Below are 19,105 nucleotides of genomic sequence, written 5' to 3' on the forward strand. Positions count from 1 at the left end.
TCTGCGCGTGACATCATAAATGAAGAACTGCCATTCCCTGATGCCATTAGCGCAAAGCGCAATATTTAATTCGCTTCTTTACTCATATGTAATGGCAACGATGGTTGATTCAGTAGTGTAACTAGGGGTTGGCAGGAGTAGCTCTCGCCAGGGGCGCAGCAGACAAGGGGGCGGCATTTCAACTGATTTAAAAAAATTTATAAGGTGCTTTTTTTTATCATAGAATTTAAAAAATGCTTTAAAAAAAATTCGCAAGAAAAAGAGCTAGACACACATAACTTACATAACATCTACTGAGAAGGAACATTGGGCATCATTGAAAACAATTCTAAAAAAGAAAATAAGAAAAAAAATTACAATGCTACCTGCTATTTGTCGAATCTACTAATCAAAACGGTCCCCCCCCCTCCAAAAAAAAAAAAAAAAACTGGAGGTCACAATGACCTCCGGAGACTTCCTATGTGGGCTACCCTGGAGGAGAGGGCGCAATTTCTTTAGTTCGCCAAGGGCGCTAGACCCCATAGTTACGCTCCTGGGTTGATAGCAAGCGTAGAGTGCAATATTTAATTTGCTTCTGAGTCATCATAACCTGGAAACGCGGTAGACAGCAAGCGTAAACATTCAGCGCGCTAGTGGAGTAGCGCCAAAGTACATCATTTTTGGCGTCATAAAGACCACGCCTTGTTTGAAAAATTGGACATTTTAAAAACATAATTAAAAGGTAACTGTGAGAAAAATGAAAGTGTTTTTTTGGGTCCATGTTATCTTTTTTGCTCATTCTATCAACTTCAGTGACTAAAAGTAACACTTTTGACTGAAGGAAACAACCCCATTGGGAAATGCTAGAGTTTGACGTTTTTTGCGTGCTTTGTTTTCAGCAAAAACCATATGAGCAAGCTTGTACAAACAATAGAGCTACAATAGATAATAAAAATGCAAAAAAAAAAAATTAAAAACTAATTTGAATTTTGACATCTGGAATTCAAATTATGTTTTTTCGCAATCACGAGTGTGTGTGTGTATGTAGACGTGTGTGTTTGTGTCTGTGTGCAGGTATGAGTGTGCGGGTAGTTGTGTGTATGAGTGTCAGTGGTGGGGGGGGGGGGGGAATGTGTATGTGGTGTGTAGGCATATGTGTTTGCGTCTGTGTGCAGGAATGAGTGTGTGGGTAATTGTGTGTAGGTGTGTGCGTATGTGTAGGTGTCTGTATGTATGCGTGTGTGTGTATGTGTTTGTATATCTGTGTAGGTGTATGTATGTGTGTATATGTGTGTAGTTTTATGTATGTGTGTATGTGTGTAGGTGTATGTATGTGTGTGTATGTGTGTAGGTGTATGTATATGTAGGTGTTTGTTTGTACGTGCATGTATGTATGCGTGTGTGTGTGTAGGACATGGATGCAACCTGGAGACGGCTTTCGCTAGAGGAGCAGCATCGTGAGGAGCCGGTCGACGGTGATGCTGCAGAGGGTGCTGGCGGGAAAATAAAATCATAGGCACATCAAAACAGTCAAGTGAGAACAATAAGCAATCGTGATTACTCAAAAAACAGATATTGTCTTGTACCTTTCTACGGCAGTGCGTATCAATTCTGAAATTTCGTAACGTATAAGAAAATAACTAAGATTGTCCTTATAGTTGTATAGACACTGGAATCGATTTTGGAACTTGAGTATAGATCAAAAACGATTAAGGTATTTGCTTATTGCTTGTTGAAATAATTTTCGTTATTTATTCTATTTTACTTAACTCAGCAAGTTTTTATAGAGAGAAAGGGTGCTATAAAATATTACAAATGGAAATTGTTTGTGTTTAGTTTACTACCTCATAAATTAATTGCTTCATCGTGAATTTATGAATAGAATTTCTTAAATGTCTCTTCAATATTTAATTTTATAAAAGATGCTGTGTGTGATCATATCTTTTTACTTCCTTTTACAAAAAAGGAAGTATTGTATTCGCGAAAAAAATTTCACTCAAAAATCGGCCTTAATTTCCATTTTGCTCACCCCCGAATGAGTGTTGAGTTTTGTTTTCAACCCGACTACACGTGGATATATGCCTAGGAACGTATAGACGCCCAAAACATCCATTTTGAAGTTTCCCGCGTTAATTACGACGAGTTTTCTTGTGACGTCTGTATGTACGTATATATGTGTGTATGTGTGTATGTATGTCGCATAACTCAAGAACGGTATGTCCTAGAAAGTTGAAATTTGGTACGTAGACTCCTAGTGGGATCTAGTTGTGCACCTCCTTTTTTGGTTACATGCGGGTGTTTCTAAAGGCGTCTTTTGCACCTTTTTTGGGGGAAATTCATTGCTAATTTCGATGCAAACTCAAGTGGTGTTACAATTTGGCGGACACTTGGCGATATATATCTCCAGTCTTTTGGTCGCCGTTTTGTCGCCAACTTGGCGACAAATTTGGCGATCTTTTAAAACTTTTTTTTTTTAATCTGGTTTCAATGGGGCCATTGTTGGTGATATTTAGAGAGTTAGAGAGGTAATCACATTAAAATTGCAATAATAGGGAAATAACATTAAATTGGTGTAAAAGGAAGTCATGTGATGCACACATCAGCACGTTTTCTTATTTTTTTATTGCTATAGAAAGTATGTTTTCAACATGATTGTGACAGTTGGATCGAAGAACGGGGCACATTTTGGATTTTTCCACCAAATTATTAATGTAAATTAATTTTTAGTAGCTTCTAGCCAAGCACATTAATAAATATCTTCAAAGGAATACATTAAAATTGCATCAACTACACTTAAAAATAACTTCATTTTAAGTTTTGTATTAACTACGCGACTAACAAGTAAAACAATTTTACAATACACCTATTATCCCGAAATCCATGCGGAGTCGGCGATTGCGAAAGTCCACCCCGCAAAATTCTCGTTAAATCCCTCGTAACTTCTCTATTCAGATTCAAAAAGGAATTATCGTTCGTAAGAGGGTTAAATTTAAAATATCGGGAAATTAAAAGCAAGCTCGACAACAATTTTATTTTCATATCATCCCGCTCTCCTTCATTTAGCTGGATTAACTCGAATTTTAACTCTGACTCCGATGCGAGACAAGTGCCCAGAGAGTGAGTGTGAGTGCTCCACCCCGTTTCTCAGATTCCCCACTCTGACCACCGCAGAGGCAATTAAAACAGATGGCCTCCTCTTTGCTTTAACATGGTCTTCGAGGTTTAATTCCCGACTAATATACGTATTCCCGGTTTCCTACCGATCATTAGAAGATGTAGTTCAAACTCGGTTGTTTCGGAGGCTCATCAGGCAACAAACTCCCGGGGATCATACGCAAATGACAAAAGTTAATAAATTAATAAATAAATATGTTACGTTTTAAAGTTAACTTGATTTTATGTTTTACAAAGTAATTATATTTATGAGCAAATCTATAAAAAAAAAATTTGAATTTTGACATCTTGAATTCAAATTATGTTTTTCGCAATCACGAGTGTGTGTATGTAGGCGTGTGTGTTTGTGTGTGGGGGGTATGTGTGTGTGTGTGTGTACAGATTATGTGTATGTGTGTGTAGGCATGTGTGTTTGTATCTGTGTGGGGGGGGGGGGGGTATGTGTATGTGTGTGTAGGCATATGTGTTTGTGTCTGTGTGCAGGCATGAATGTGTGGGTAGTTGTGTGTGTGTATGTTTTTGTGTGTGTAGGCATATGTGTTTGTGTCTGTGTGCAGGCATGAATGTGTGGGTAGCTGTGTGTGTGTATGTTTTTGTGTGTGTATGTGTGGGTGCATGCGTGTGTGTATGTGTTTCTATGTGTGTATGTGTGTAGGTGTGTGTGTGTATGTGTGTGTAGGTGTATGTGTGTGTAGGTGTATGTGTGTGTAGGTGTGTGTGTATGTGTTTGTGTGTGCGTGTGTGTGTGTAGTTGTGTATGTGTGCGCGTGTGTGTAGGACGTGGATGCAACCTGGGGACGGTTTTCGCAAGAGGTGCAGCATCGTGAGGAGCCTGTCGACCGTGATGGTGCTGAGGGTGGCGGTGGGAAAAATCAAAGGAACGCCAAAAACAGTCAAGTGAAAACAATAAGCAATCGTGATTGCTCAAAAAAATGTTCCTGTCTTAATGCTAAGTTCGGTAATTGATCTCTCTCTCTCTCTCTCTCCGAATTTTTAATTTTTGTGCATAAGCAGAGTATGCACAAAAAATCTAATACTAAATGATACTACTTCTTGTGTTCGTATTATCGCCAAAAATTAAAATTTATCGCCAAAAATATTTTTTTTTAAACTTAGGAATAGAAAGGCATTTTCGTGTTTTTATTCAGACCTGAAAAAAAACTACCAATGTTTGCGTGAATTAAAAATTTTTAGACCACAGTTTTTGTATTTTTATTGCATGTCTTAGAAAATTTTCGTGCACGTTTGCATGCATATTTTGGTGATTTTATTGTTCATGCAATCCCGACTGTAATCATGAGCAAACAAATCCAGACTTCATTCAGACCCGTCACTTAGGGGACTCAGGGACAATCAATTGCCCCCCCCCCGCCCCCGCTTTGAAAAATTAATGCACTTGCATGTAAGTGGATGTGGTTTTTCTCTCTCTTCGAAGAAATTTGCTTTGAGTGTACACCCTTTGCCTAAACCCCCCCCCCTCCCACTGGAAAACTTAAAAATGACGGATCTGACTTCATAGTGCTTATCAAAGGTTAAAACTACAGTGGTGGTAAAAAAAATTGCATCACCAGCGCCGCAAAGGAGAGGAATATCATCCCGACTGCATTCAACACACAGTCAAGCATTCCGTATCCCAGATGATTTGGGGATGTATTTCTGATCAAGTAGTTGGTGGACTTCACTTTGTGCAAGGAACAGTAAACGCTCAGGTGTATATTGGCGTTTTGTAGGAGAAATTGCTTCCTACTATCCAGGATCACTTTACTTCAGTTCCAAACGTCATTTTCCAGGACGATTCTGCTGCGTACCATAGGGCAAAACGGGTAAGTAACAATTTAAAAACCTGTATCCTGCCATTAGACTTTAATTGACATGGGGTTAAGTAATTTTTTTCTCTAAACTCACACGCAGGTTCAAAAATGGAAAAATGAGCATGGGATCAGCAGTTTGCCTTGCCCCGGAAACAGCCCCGATCTACGTAAACAATTATCGGATTTCTGCTGTTAAATGTGTATTTCATAAGTTTTGCAGAATTTTACATATATTCATCGTTAATCGATAGAACAAAACTTCTCACATAATCCCATTGTTGTGAAAATGCGAGGGTGATGCAATTTTTTTTTACCAGTACTGTACATGACTCAATGTGCCGTCCACCCCTTTTTCTCAGGAGTCGCCAACACAAACGTGCCAGTAATTGAATGGACATTGAGAGGTAAGAACCGGGGCTCTGGTCACTGCGGCGTCTCTCCGAATTCTAGCGAAATAGGGAGCTTAATTAGCATAAGATAGGATCTCGGCTTACTCCGCCGACCGCACTTTGATCCGAGGTTTCGGCTAATAGATCGGATTTTGCTCGGTTTTGTTATACCTTGCTCGTTTACGACGTGTGCTCGATACTGGGGCTTTGTGCTCAGGGGCCGCGGTATTGTTGGAAGCTAATCCTTGCTGGTGCTTCGTGGCATGCGATGGTCTGATTTAATTTTCGTGCGCTTTATACTGATGCTGATCTTTTCCTTATGATGTTGCTATTAACAGGGCCGTTTTCAAAATTCTTGTTCATATTTCATTTTAATTTTAAAGCTCAGTTGGAGATTATAAATCTTAATCTAGCTTTGGGTATAAATCTTAATCTAGCTTTGGGTTTCAGATGTGGATGGCGATATTCTAGGCAGAGAGGCACAGTAGCAATGGTTGGAGTATAGTGAAGGAAAATGGGATGGTTCATTTCTTGACATCTTAATATTTTTATAGTTTACTATCTTAATGATTTTCCAGTCTGAGTGTACCAAAATCGTGTTTCATTTCTTGGAGTCTGAACATTTTTCTAGCTTACTATCTTGATGATTTTCATATTTGATTGAACAAAAAATGAGTTTCGTTCCTTGGTGTCTTATTATTTTGCTAGCCTACTGTCCAATGATTTCCCAGTCTGAGTGTACAAAGATCGAGTTTCATTTCTTGGTGTCTGAACATTTTTCTCTAGCTTACTATCTTAATGATTTTCATATTTGAATGAACAAAAAGTGAGTTTCCTTCCTTGGTGTCTTAATATTTTGCTAGCCTACTATCCAATGATTTTCCAGTCTGAGTGTACAAATATCGGGTTTCATTTCTTGGTGTCTGAACATTTTTCTCTAGCTTACTATCTTAATGATTTTCATATTTGAATGAACAAAAAGTGAGTTTCCTTCCTTGGTGTCTTAATATTTTGCTAGCCTACTATCCAATGATTTCCCAGTCTGAGTGTACAAAGATCGAGTTTCATTTCTTGGTGTCTGCACATTTTTCTAGCTCACTATCTTAACGATTTTCATATTTGAATGAACAACAAGAAGTTCTGTCTAGAACTAGACGAGCCTACTTTCCCGTATACCCATACTACTTTCTAGTACCTGATCAATGTTCTCAAAATAGCTAAAATCGCAAATTGTTCCAAACATATTTTTCCAATATTTTAAGCTACTTTCTAGGAATAAAATATTCCTCACTCATCTAAAAAAATTAGATGCGTAAAAAAAAGAAAAAAAAACAAAACGAACAAATAAAATAGCAGCAACTTTTAAACAAAGCAGCTAATACACTTTTTTCCATTTAAAAAAAATTCTTCAACAGTTTTCAAAACGAAAAAAAAATAATAAAAGTTAATTCGCAACTCCAACGAACTATAGGGGGCACTGAAGTCACTGTCTAATGGCGGAATTGAAAACTACAACAAACGCACATGGTAACGAAGAAAATGATAAAAGTGTTGTGATTTTTGTTCGTACGTATGATTTTTTCGCTTTATTCTTTTAAAATTAATTTTCAAAGTCTTGTGGATATTCTGGCCCACGTAGAAAGAAATGAGAATTCAAGAAGCATTACTAAACGTCAAAGATTCATGCAAACTACGTAGTTCGTAGTTCTAAGCAGCTATTTCCACGATGTTGAATTCGATATTTATCAATTCTTGATAAAACTAAATAATAATTGTGGCCTGACAAGAACAACAATTAATGCTAGAAAATTCAATGTGACATTACAAATTGTTATCGAAAGAAGATGATACTTTTTTGCCTTGCTTGGCTAGCGCTTATTTTTTTTTTTCCATTTGTAGTTGAGTTATTTCTCTCGAATTCCCGAATCGGTTCATTTAAAAATTTTCTGTTTCGATTTTTCTAATTTCTGAGTTACGATTTAATTGTGTCATGTTATGCAAATCATCAACAAAATTCTCACGGATATATGGTGGTAGTTTTCTTTTCAGTTGATTGACCATTATTTCCTTTCACTTATCGAATTCTGTGATCTTACTACCATTTTATTCCACTCATGATAAAAATTAAAAATGGTTTAACTAAAAACGCGAAATCTCGCCAAGGCTACTTTGCTCGCACAATACTAAAAATTAATAACCCTAAACAAATTTGGCGAAACCTTTCAGCTGAGAATAAAAGGAATAAAGTAAATTCTTTCTCGGTTATTCATTTTGTTCTACGATAATATATTCAAGAAAATATTTTGCATACTGTCCATTCCAACTAAATGCTGCTGTAAAATATGGTAAGTTTAATTAATTTAAGATTAAAAAAACCCCCATATTCTTTCAAATTCATACAAAACAATAAAAAATTTTACCTGGTATAACGTTATCCAATTTTGTTAATCCAGAGTTTTCTTGTTTACGCTTCCACCATTTAATACTTTTTTGAAAGAAATAAGGAAAACTAACATTATTTTGAGAAGCTCGAGAATACTACTAAGGGACGAATTAATTTCTGTTGTTGAAGGCGTTCTTAGACATGTTGAATGCGTTACTCAGAACAAACTGACCGCGTTTACGTCAACAGACACACGTGATGCGCAACGTGGCAATGTTTTAGGTGCAGACGCAGTTTTATAAATCACCGCAAGGTAGCGTATTCGAGCGCTGGAGTTCCGAATAAGCTCATTAAAATAAATACATCCTATCAAAAAAAAAAATCGTTTCTTTTTCCCCTGTTGCCAAAAATAATTTTTTAAATGAATTAATGCACTTATCAAGATAAATAAAAACAATAAAATGTCAACGTAAAGAAATACTTTTCATTGTCAAAAAAAAAAAAAAAAAAATCGTCTGCGCGTATCTTTATGTAGAAACGTAAATGACTTCGAGTTTATTCACCGAAAACTGAATACCTAAATAAAAACTTTAGCGTTAAAATAAAAACAAATCACATCAACAATAATTATTTCACAGTTAAAACCATAGCGTCGGAGTCGGAGTCAATCTAATTTTGGGATGAAAGAGTCGGAGTCGAATATCCAAGAATCGGAGTCAGTCATTTGTCCGTGTATAAATTTTTGCCAAAGCTAGGAAGTCATAGTCGAAGTCGGGGAGTCGGAGTCCGATTAATTGTCGGGCACAGGAGTCGGATTCGGATTCAGGTGCCCCTAAATTCTCGGAGTCGGAGTCTGGAGTTCGGCGTACAGAGCTATTTCCAACAAAATTTGTTTGAAGTAAATCCGCCTTCAAGTACGGAATCTACATTGACTTTCAGTTTCCGTAGGCGCTAATGTTAAGGGATTTGAACTGTTCAAAATTGAACAGAAAATTGTTCAAATCAAAAAGATATTTTATATACAAGTTTTTCATCAAAAGCTTCTTCCTACAAAGTTTGTTTGAAGCAAAGTCGCCTTACAGTTCGGAATTGCCTTGAATTTCCCCGTAGGAGCTAATGTTAAGTTTTTTTGAACTGTTCAAAATTGAACAAAAAATAGTTCAAACCAAAAAGCGAAATATGGGAATGAGGTGTCCTTGCCGAGATCTTTCGAACAAAAAAAAGTTTGTTCGAATCGGACTATTCATTCAAAAGTTATTAGGGGGGGACAGACAGACAGACCGACAGACAGACAGACCGACAGACAGACAGACCGACAGACATTTTTCCCCATCTCAATACCCTACTTTCCAATTTTTAATTTTTCGATATTTATTTAATTATTTTATTTATTTTTGACTTTTTTTTGGTTTTTCGGGATATTTTTAAGATGCATTAAGCCTTCTTTCATGCTTTTTTTTCTTTTTCTGACTTTTACTGGGAAAGTAGGCTAAAAAATGAGTTTCCTTCCTTGGTGTCTTAATATTTTGCTAGCCTACTATCTCAATGATTTTCCAATCTGAATGAACGAAAACTGAACAGCACCAAATTTATTGCTACATATTTTACTCACGGGATGGGTAATTAAAATTTTAGAAAAAGCATGATTTTTGTGATCAGACATCAAGGATAGCAAGGGGCTACATTGGTCAGAAGTGTATCCTCCACATACTTTATTCAAAACAATGTGATAAAGGAAACTAAATAGATCAATTGAAGCATTATTTGGATTACTTACCATATCTTAGTAAATTGTATGAACTATCAAAGCATTTTTATATATTTGAAGGAATATGATAAAATGTATACAAGACGATTTAAAAACGAAAGAAAACCTTCGATTTTTTTTTCTCGCAATTTTCTAAGGCTTTTGTGGGAATCAAAAGGGTTTAGCTAGCCCACTCTTATTTTTTCTCTCTCATGCCCGTCTTTTTCTTTGAGGCCACAATTTTAACTACAATGCGCACCTTGTGCGTATGTTTTGCAGAATCCTTTTGCTTATGTAAATATAAAAAATATCTTTAAAGGCTTAGTAATTGCTGTTTTTGTCACTAGCACTTTTTTTTCATACATCTTCCAAAAAAAATGTTTTTTTTTTTTTTTCATAAATTTTGCAAAAGTGTTTTTTTTCCCATAAAATTGCCAAAAATTGTTTTTTAAAATCTTCTTAAATAAAAGTAGTTTGAAAAAATAACTATGAAAAATAGAATGATGCAGTATGCGATGTGTCTGCTTTAGAATGTACCAGCAATAAATTACAAAAATCACCATAACATAGTTATTTATACACAAAATTTTTGTCATACAGATACATTTCTTCTAATTGAATTAGAAGTTTACTTCTGCATGCACGCTGCTGTGACCTAGTTTCTCCAATACCCATCGCCTTACATTTACAATGATTATATAGAGGGGAACCATATACACTTTTGCATTCATTTATTTTCAACTATTTTAAAGATAGTTTGGATTTCAAAATCTATACTTATGTTTACGGAATTGATTTTTAATTAATAATTTCGAAATTATATTTAAACAAGGTCTAAATCAATAAATCAATTGTAAACACATCATAAGTACAAAATTTTAGTAACGTTACAGATATGTTATAATGTGAATTTACTATTTAAATGTATTCCAATACATGTAAAGCATGGGACAGAACTAACCGCAAGACTTCTAAATTTAAATATAACGAGCTGATATGTGCATCACATGACACCCTTTACACCAATTTAATGTTATTTCCCCATTATTGGAAATGTAACGTGATTCAATAGTTATCTCTCTAAATATCACCAACAGTGGCCAAATTGAAACCAGATTTAAAGAAAAATAAATAAATAAATAATTAATCGCCAAATTTGTCGCCAAATTGGCGGCTACAAAACTTGGCGATATATCGCCAAACTAATAAAAGAGTGGCGATATATCGCCAAGTGTCCGCCAAATTTTAACACCACTTGAGTTTGCATCGAAATTAACAATGATTTCCCCCCAAAAAGGTTTTAAATACCCCCTTTGGAACATCCGAATGCAACCAAATAGAGAGATGCATAGCTAGACCCCCACTAGGAGTCTACGTACCAAATTTCAACTTTCTAGGACATACCGTTCTTGAGTTATGCGACATACACACGCACGTATGCACCATACGTACATCTGCACATATGCACATATATACATACGTACATACAGACGTCACGAGAAAAGTCGTTGTAATTAACTCGGGGAATGTCTAAATGGATATTTCGAGTGTCTATACGTTCTTAGGCAATTTTCTGCGTGTGCTCGTGTTGAAAAAAAAAACTTAACATTCATTCGGGGGTGATCAAAATGGAAATTATGGCCGAGTTTTGAGTGAATTTTTTTTCGCGAATACAATACTTCCTTTTTTGTAAAAGAAAGTAAAAATATTTAATCTCAGAAATAAAGCAGATGGTTTTAGGTGGAATATGGCCTGTTGGTCGCTATCATAAAATATCTAGTATTTAAAATAGGGTACTCTCTAGACAGCTTTTGTGTAAAATCATTTTGAAACTATTTGAAGTAGAGAATAGACATTCTCTTTCAAATTTAAAATAGTTTCTATGTCAAACATTGTTTCGTTTTTGTAGTAAACGCTGTGTAAGTTTTACTTACTTCCACGTAATCAGCATCATCATAAATATTGCCTCCAACGGTATACGTTCTCAAGTCAATTGTTCTGCCCAAGAGCATGGGCATTAAGAAAGGCAATACAAAGTTGGCCATGATTAACCTGGAAGAGAAAACCATGTTTAAGTAATAGAAGATAGTTTGATTAATATGAAAATGAAAAAAAAAATCATTCTGCATATTTAATCAGCTGATCGTGAGTAAGGATGTAATAACTTTTTTTTTTTCTTTTCATTTTTTAGCAGTGTTAAACGTTGGTGAATTTGCTCTTTAGATGATAAAAAATAAATACTAACAGCAGAAAGGAAACGAAAATACTTTTCTAAGGCTGCTACGTGCCTAGAACGAGAAATTGCACATTTTTAAAGAATTGCGATTTTATTATATTTTATTTTTCTAACTGAAAATGTGCCTTTTTTTCTTTCCTTTAGTTATTTATTCTTTAATCTATTCAATTCAAAATTAGTACCATTATAATTTGCTGTTTATTTTTTAAGAACAACACGTAGAAACTGAGGGGAAAAAAGAAAAAACCGTGATTGATGTGATGCTCTCATTTTATTTTGTCAAACCTTGTAAAAAAAGAAAAAATAAAAATTAATTTGAATTTTGACATCTAAAATTCAAATTATGTTTTTCGCAATCACGAGTGTGTGTGTGTGTGTATGTAGGCGTGTGTGTTTGTGTCTGTGTGCAGGTATGAGTGTGTGGGTAGTTGTGTGTATGAGTGTTTGTGTGTTGGGGGGGGGGAATGTGTATGTAAGTGTAGGCATATGTGTTTGTGTCTGTGTGCAGGCATGAGTGTATGGGTAGTTGTGTGTAGGTGTCTGTATGTATGCGTGTGTGTGTGTATGTGTGTGTAGGCGTATGTATGTGTGTGTGTACGTGCGTGTATGTATGCGTGTAAGTGTAGGATATCGACGCAACCTGGAGACGGTTTTCGCTAGAGGCGCAGCATCGTGAGGCCGGCCGGCGGTGGTGCTGGTAGAGGGTGCTGGCGGGAAAATAAAATGATAGCACATCAAAACAGTCAAATAAAAGCAATAACCAATCATGATTGCTCAAAAAAAAATGTGTTACTTGGAGTTTAATCAGGTTTAATGCGTTAAAAAGGATGTTTTAGTAACGTCATTCGTACTTTACTACATTTATTATCTTTTAAAACTGTTATGTTCTTTGAAAAAAAATTCCGATGGCGATTATCTTTCGTTTTAAAAATTGACTTATTACATCGGTTAAGAACTAGAAAAATTGCAGAGAAGTAAGTTCTCTTATAAATATATCTCACTCAACACTTTTCAGTGGTAAATTCCTTCTCAAAAATATTTGTTTTCTTAACTTATATTTAAGTGCTTTTTCTCCATAAATTAGACGAACAGGCAAATGCACACATCAAAAGGAACCTTTTTTGGAAGTGTTCATCGAGAACTGTCAATAAAGGAAATCTTTCTTAATAATAGAATTCAAGCTAGTATCCAAAAATAAAATTAAAATACGGAAAAAGTAACTGAAAAATGAATAATTAATTAAATGTGTTACTTGACAATATTTCCTTCACAAAAAGGTTGTAAAAGTTCCATTGTCTTCAAAATAAGTTTTGTTTTTAACTGTTCCCCATGTCTAAGCTAACATACATTTTCTGTCTGTTCCGGCATTTAAAAAATATCTTTTTGAATCAGTACAGTCGGATCCCGCTACAGCGCGATCCTACTAAACGCGAAATGGCTATAACGCGAGTTTTTCATGAGCAATGAATTTTTTTATTGCGGACACAAATTGCTCGGTTGCAACATGAAATTTTTCTTAAAGGAGGGGCGAAGCGTTAGAATAGACTTCGTTGACATTAAATATTAGTTTTGTGAATGAACTTTCATTCCTTTAGCATCATTGAAAGCAGTAGTTCACACACTGTAGTAGTTTAAACGACGCTTTGCTCTAGTTTATACAAATAACCGCTCCGATCCTCCCCCCCCCCCTTTTTTTTAATCTTCCATATGAACGTTGATAAAATAGAATGGCTCCCGAATGCGCTTTTTCATCTAAAGTTGGCGAAAATGGAAAGAAAAAGAAAAAGTTTCTGGCCATTAAAGAAAAGATCAAGATTCTCGATATGCTTGAACAATTAAAAATTATTTCGAAGGTAGCATGACAATTTTTTTATGAGTGAATCTTCGATACGTACAATTAAAATTCATGATAAGGAAATCCGTAGACGTTCAGAACTTAGTTTTAATACTGAAGCTCGCAGAATAGTGTCCAAGCAAAATACAAGCATCATGAAAATGGAAGCTGCTCTTTCATTGTGGCTTAAAGAAGCCAGAAAGAGGGGCGTTCACACACTGCATAAATTATCATCTTCGTCATTTAAAAAAATATAATTAAGTTTGCAATATCTGCTGTTCAGTGGTATTATAATGCAGTTATGTACTTAATATAAGTACCGTACTGTTTTATTTCATGTCTCTAATCGATCATTGATTTTGTGCTTCATAACAATAATTTGTGGAAACGCTTTTTCTAAAATGAAGTTAAAAGTCAGTTCTTTATAAAGGAAACGGGAATATATAGTTAAGAAATCTTTTGAAACAATTTGATGGGTGCTAACACATGTCTGAAATAATTGGGTATGCTTAGAAAATATTTCTAAACATGCATTGTTCCACAACGCGAAATTTCGACTTGCGCGAAGGATCTTGGAACGCATCCCTCGCGTAAGTCGGGATCCGGCTGTACTTGCCTTCTCCAAAGAGGTCTTTCAGAATTTCTATTCCATATTTGCTTGCAAAACGTATCGACAAAAGAGCTACTAAAGCTAAGAGCTGAGCTGATGTGTGCATCACACGACTTCCTTTTACTCCAATTTAATGTCATTTCCCCATTACTGGCAATTTTAATGTGATTCAATAGTTTACTCTCTAAATATCACCAACAGTGGCCAAATTGAAATCAGATTTTAAAGAAAAAAAATCGACAAATTTGTCGCCAAGTTGGTGACAAAACTTGGCAACCAAAAGACTGGCGATATATCGTCAAGTGTCTGACAAATTATATCACCACTTGAGTTTACATCGAAATTAACAACGATTTCCCCCTAAAAAGGGGCAAAAGACCCCCTTTGGAACATCCGAATGCAACCAAAAGAGAAGGTGCACAACTAGACCGCACTAGGAGTCTACGTACCAAATTTCAACTTTCTAGGACATACCGTTTTTGTGTTATGCGAGATACATACACACATACGCACATACGTACATACGGACGTCACGAGAAAATTCGCTGTAATTAACTCGGGAATCATCATTATGGATATTTCGCGTGTCTATAAGTTCTTAGGCACTTATCCATGTGTGGTCGAGTCGAAAAAAAAAAACTCAATATTCATTCGGGGGTGAGTAAAATGTAAATTAAGGTCGATTTTTGAGTGAAATTTTTTTCGCGAATACAATACTTCCTTTTTTGTAAAATGAAGTAAAAAGGATGTTTACAAACTGAGTCAATGCAGATTAAGACACTAATTAATGTAACTTCAGCAAGTTTGAATTGATCAAACTTGACGAATCATCATCAACGTCGAAAAGATGGCACGTGTCTTGCGATATTTCATGTTAGCTGCCATTATGAGGGTATCATTAATGTAATTTTAACAATGCTCATTAAAATCAATTCGATAGTGCCTTTCTTACTGCCCTGCATTGATTTGTATATGCAAGCCAATATGCGTGCAAAAAGATATATTTGCAATTTTGTTGCGGTTCCGCATGGATTTCCGTCGCATATTCTACAAGCTACAAGTTGACTCGTTGTATCACGTGACTTAAAGCGCTGTTTTTTAGAGACAATGTGTATAATTAAGCTACCGAATATGTTATCTATGTTTAACTAATGAGGTATTTTTTATGACCGATAATGAAATTAAAATATTGCTCGGATTAGATTGCTTTGCTACCGTGAGAAGCCCGTCATCGATTTCGTAAATGGGTAAAATGGACACGTGCCCAGGCATCTAAGCCAGGCACTAAGTGCCAGGCACTAAGGGTTCAACAGAAAAGCGGGAAAATAGAAACTTGCTAAAAAAAACTAACTAAAGTAGAATGCTTGTGAATTTTGAACAAATTCTAATGAATGTGGGAAAGGTACTACTGATTTCTAAAAAGCTCTAGTGACTAAGTAAAAAGCACTAATGATAAGAAAAAATCCTAATAACTAAGAAAGAAATTCCTACCAAAAAAACATTAAAAGCCATAAAAACTGAATATAATAATAATAATAATTTAATTGTTCAGTTCAATGAAAAATCCGCCGAAGAACTACAATAGTAAGTGTCACCAAAGTGTCACTCACCGATCCCAATCGGAATAAAATGTTGCATACATTTAATAATATTGAATCCTTTCATTTGTATCGGCAATAACACTTTTGAATTGAGTGAAATTCAATCCAAAATATTGAGTTATTTTGATATTGAAGGGTGGAATATATTCTTTTATTTTATATTTTAACAGTAAAAGTTCAAATAAAGATTAAAAATTCGAGAAAAAAATATTTCTTAACAAGAAAACAAATTTCAGTTGATGTGTCTTCGGGATTTTTCTGAAAGTAATCGTTAGTCATGATCAACCCCTTCATGGTGTGCTAATAAGCACGAAACTGCAGTCCTCGGCTGGAATTGACTGAGCGGTGTATTTCATGTATTTCTGCCTTAGCCCTGGCTATAGGGTGGTAATTTACTGAATCCTGCCTTGCCTACAATATGCGAGTTGAACCGAACCATTGCTTCGGTCACTCGTCTGGTCAGTGCTAATTCTACATTAGCTACCAGTTTGTTTGGCACTCTTGGCTTCCTTAAGAGGTTTTCCACCTCCAGCTCAGTCAGTCCTATGCCGGGCTGATCAGTGCTAATAAGCACGAAACTGCAGTCCTCGACTGGAATTGACTGAGCTTGCGGTGTATTTCATGTATTTCTGCCTTAGCCCTCGGTAACTTGCTGAAAATACCCTTCAAGGATTATCTAACTACCTTTTACTTTCATGAACAAAGAATGACAAATGATTTCGTTTGATATTACTTGAATTTTAGTAGGGTCAGGTGGGGTGGAATGGATAGTTTATTAATCTTTCGAGTTACAGAAAAGAAAAATAATTTTTCAAAAAAATTAAAAAAACTTGTGTTATTTACAATAGTTTGACTTTATCTTGATTCAAGAAAAAACTGAATGGAAGCAGTCAGTTGCGTGGCAGTCTTGTAAGTTATATTGTACTAGTGGTACCCGCACGGCTTTGCCCGTAATGGAAAAGTTAAAAGGTCTTTTGGTTCGTCTGTATATTTACAAATAATGTATGGTGAATTTTCTCGCCAATTGGCTTGTACCCATGTTACGGTTCCACGTTATGATAATTTCGTATCTTGCCAATTGGCTTGTGCCCATGTTACGGTTCCACGTTATGATAATTTCGTAATTTACTCGTCCATCTTATGATAATTTTGTTCTTAAAATTGGAATAGAAAAAGAACCATATCGAATTTTCGAAAAATCGCTTCGAGGAGCACACTCCCATGCTACAAACTAACTTCCTGCTAAATTTCATGAAAATCGGCTGAACGGTCTAGGCGCTATGCGCGTCACAGAGATCCTGACAGACAGACTGAGATCCAGACAGAGAGACTTTCAGCTTTATTATTAGTAAAGAAAATCAAAACTAATTGATATCGTTAAAACATTGTTTTCAGAATTTTGTTTGTATTTAGATAGCATTCTACTGCTGTTATTTTCATTAAAGGAAGTCTCCTTTGTCAAGTAAAAAAAATCAGAAAAGAAAAATTCCATACATTCTAAGAAATATGTTTAAAAAAATTTAAGTGGGGTGGAATGGATATATAATATTAGACTTATTGACATAGGCTGTGAAATTAACATTTTATCTCATTAAAAGTTATTCTCTGGAGTAAGTTGTTCATTTTATCAAAAGTTTTATATTCTGAAATCCTTATGTTATGGAGTTGCTTATGGTTGCACTAAATCTGGTTGGATGGAAGACAAAATCTTTAAAGAATGGTTCAAACTTTTCGCAAGGCATCTGAAAAGACATGCAAGCCAGCTGACCTATGAAACTTTAAAGCATGCTATCGATAGTGAAATTATCATTTGCCTACCGCCATACAACTACTAGACAACGTCAGAGCAGACTAAATAAATTGAAAATCAGTCTGATGAAACTCATATTCCACTAAGCTTATGTTGAAGTACAGAAGATTGGGTGCTAGTTGAATACAGTGTTAAGAAATTTAAAAAGTATTTTATTACTCAAGTTCTAGAACCTTTATAGACTTGTTCTTATGTTGTAAAAATTCTTAAGAAGTCTTTGATGGCAAATTTTTTTACCTTCCCCAATAAAGTGAAAATGGAGATTGAAGAAGAGATCATCAAAACCTAAGTCAGACAATCCTCAATAATCGTGTCCATTATACCTTTAATTGCCGGGAAATTACAGACTAATAGATTTTTACCCTTATACTAATATATTTTTGTGAAAAAATTATAAATAAATTCATGTTTTCACTCTGAAATTTAATTTAAAACAATACTACCCATTTCACCCCCCCCCCATGTGGTGGAATGGATATAAACTTTGAAATAATAGCTTTTTCACTAAATAATAAAATTATTTCAGTAATAATAACTATGGATATGTGAAGTGTATTGTTGAAATGTAAAAACTCAGTTAAGATTTTTTAATTGTTGGATATCAAATTCAATCATTTCAAAAATGCCTGTTTTTATACCCATTCCACCCCATCTGACCCTACTAATTAAAATTCAAACTAAAAGAACCTGTTTGATTCTCTACTATCAAAATAACCGAATTTAGTGGTGAATTTCACCATTTTAAAAGTGTTTATTGCCGATAAAAAAAAATTAATTAGGTTTAATAATTTTAAAATGTTACATCGATGTGTAAAACTGTATTCTACTCGGTGAGTTACACTTGAGAAGGGTTAGTTGTAAGTGAAAAATCCAGTTATTTAAAAAAGAGTCCTGATGTCAAACGAAAGTATTGTACCTAAAAGGAAAATTCAAAGATGACACTAAAAGACTCTAATGACTGAGGAGGGAAATGATTGCATAAAAGTGTCGAATAAAGCAGCATTTAATTTGATTAATTAACTGAATCTGTGGAATAACTAAAGGATTTCTTTAATACGTAAAAATTTATAAAACCTTAAGCATAAGTAAAAATTAATAACAACTGATAGAAAATTCAAAGAGCTAAGTAAAAAGCATTACGAATAAGAAAAACCCTAAGGTAAAATTGCACAAAAAGAAAGAAAGAAAAAAATGAATGTCAGAAAATTTAAAAATTAATAATAACTGAAAAATCAGTCGAATTATTTTAATTTTACGACGAAAAAAATCATAATGACTACGGAAAATATCTCAATGACTTAGCGAAAACTCCTAATAGTCAAAACTCCTAGATAGCATTTTCTAAAATAACAAAGAAAGAAAAAAAGAAACGAACGTAACAAAATTTAAGAAATTAAGAATATTTATTCAAAAACCAAAGAAAAGACTAATTAAATTACAGTACCACTTCAGAAATTCGCTATAAGGAACGCATTTTAGTAACAATTTTGCAGTAAAAATTGCTCTAAAATATTATTCGTTCGAAAATCTT

At 34.8% G+C, this 19,105-nt stretch overlaps 1 protein-coding gene across 2 annotated transcripts in view; it reads right to left on the reverse strand.

Annotated features, from left to right (window-relative positions):
- LOC129221977 (uncharacterized) overlaps positions 1 to 19,105 on the reverse strand; it is a 266,809-nt gene that overhangs the window by 245,744 nt on the left and 1,960 nt on the right. For both annotated transcript variants that reach the window (XM_054856385.1, XM_054856386.1), the window contains exon 2: positions 11,418 to 11,535. In XM_054856385.1, coding sequence (XP_054712360.1) covers positions 11,418 to 11,528 — 111 coding nt within the window. In that variant the 5' untranslated portion in view covers positions 11,529 to 11,535. The remainder of the gene's footprint in view (positions 1 to 11,417; positions 11,536 to 19,105) is intronic.

Source organism: Uloborus diversus, chromosome 5, assembly GCF_026930045.1.
Source record: "Uloborus diversus isolate 005 chromosome 5, Udiv.v.3.1, whole genome shotgun sequence".
NCBI lineage: Eukaryota > Metazoa > Arthropoda > Arachnida > Araneae > Uloboridae > Uloborus > Uloborus diversus.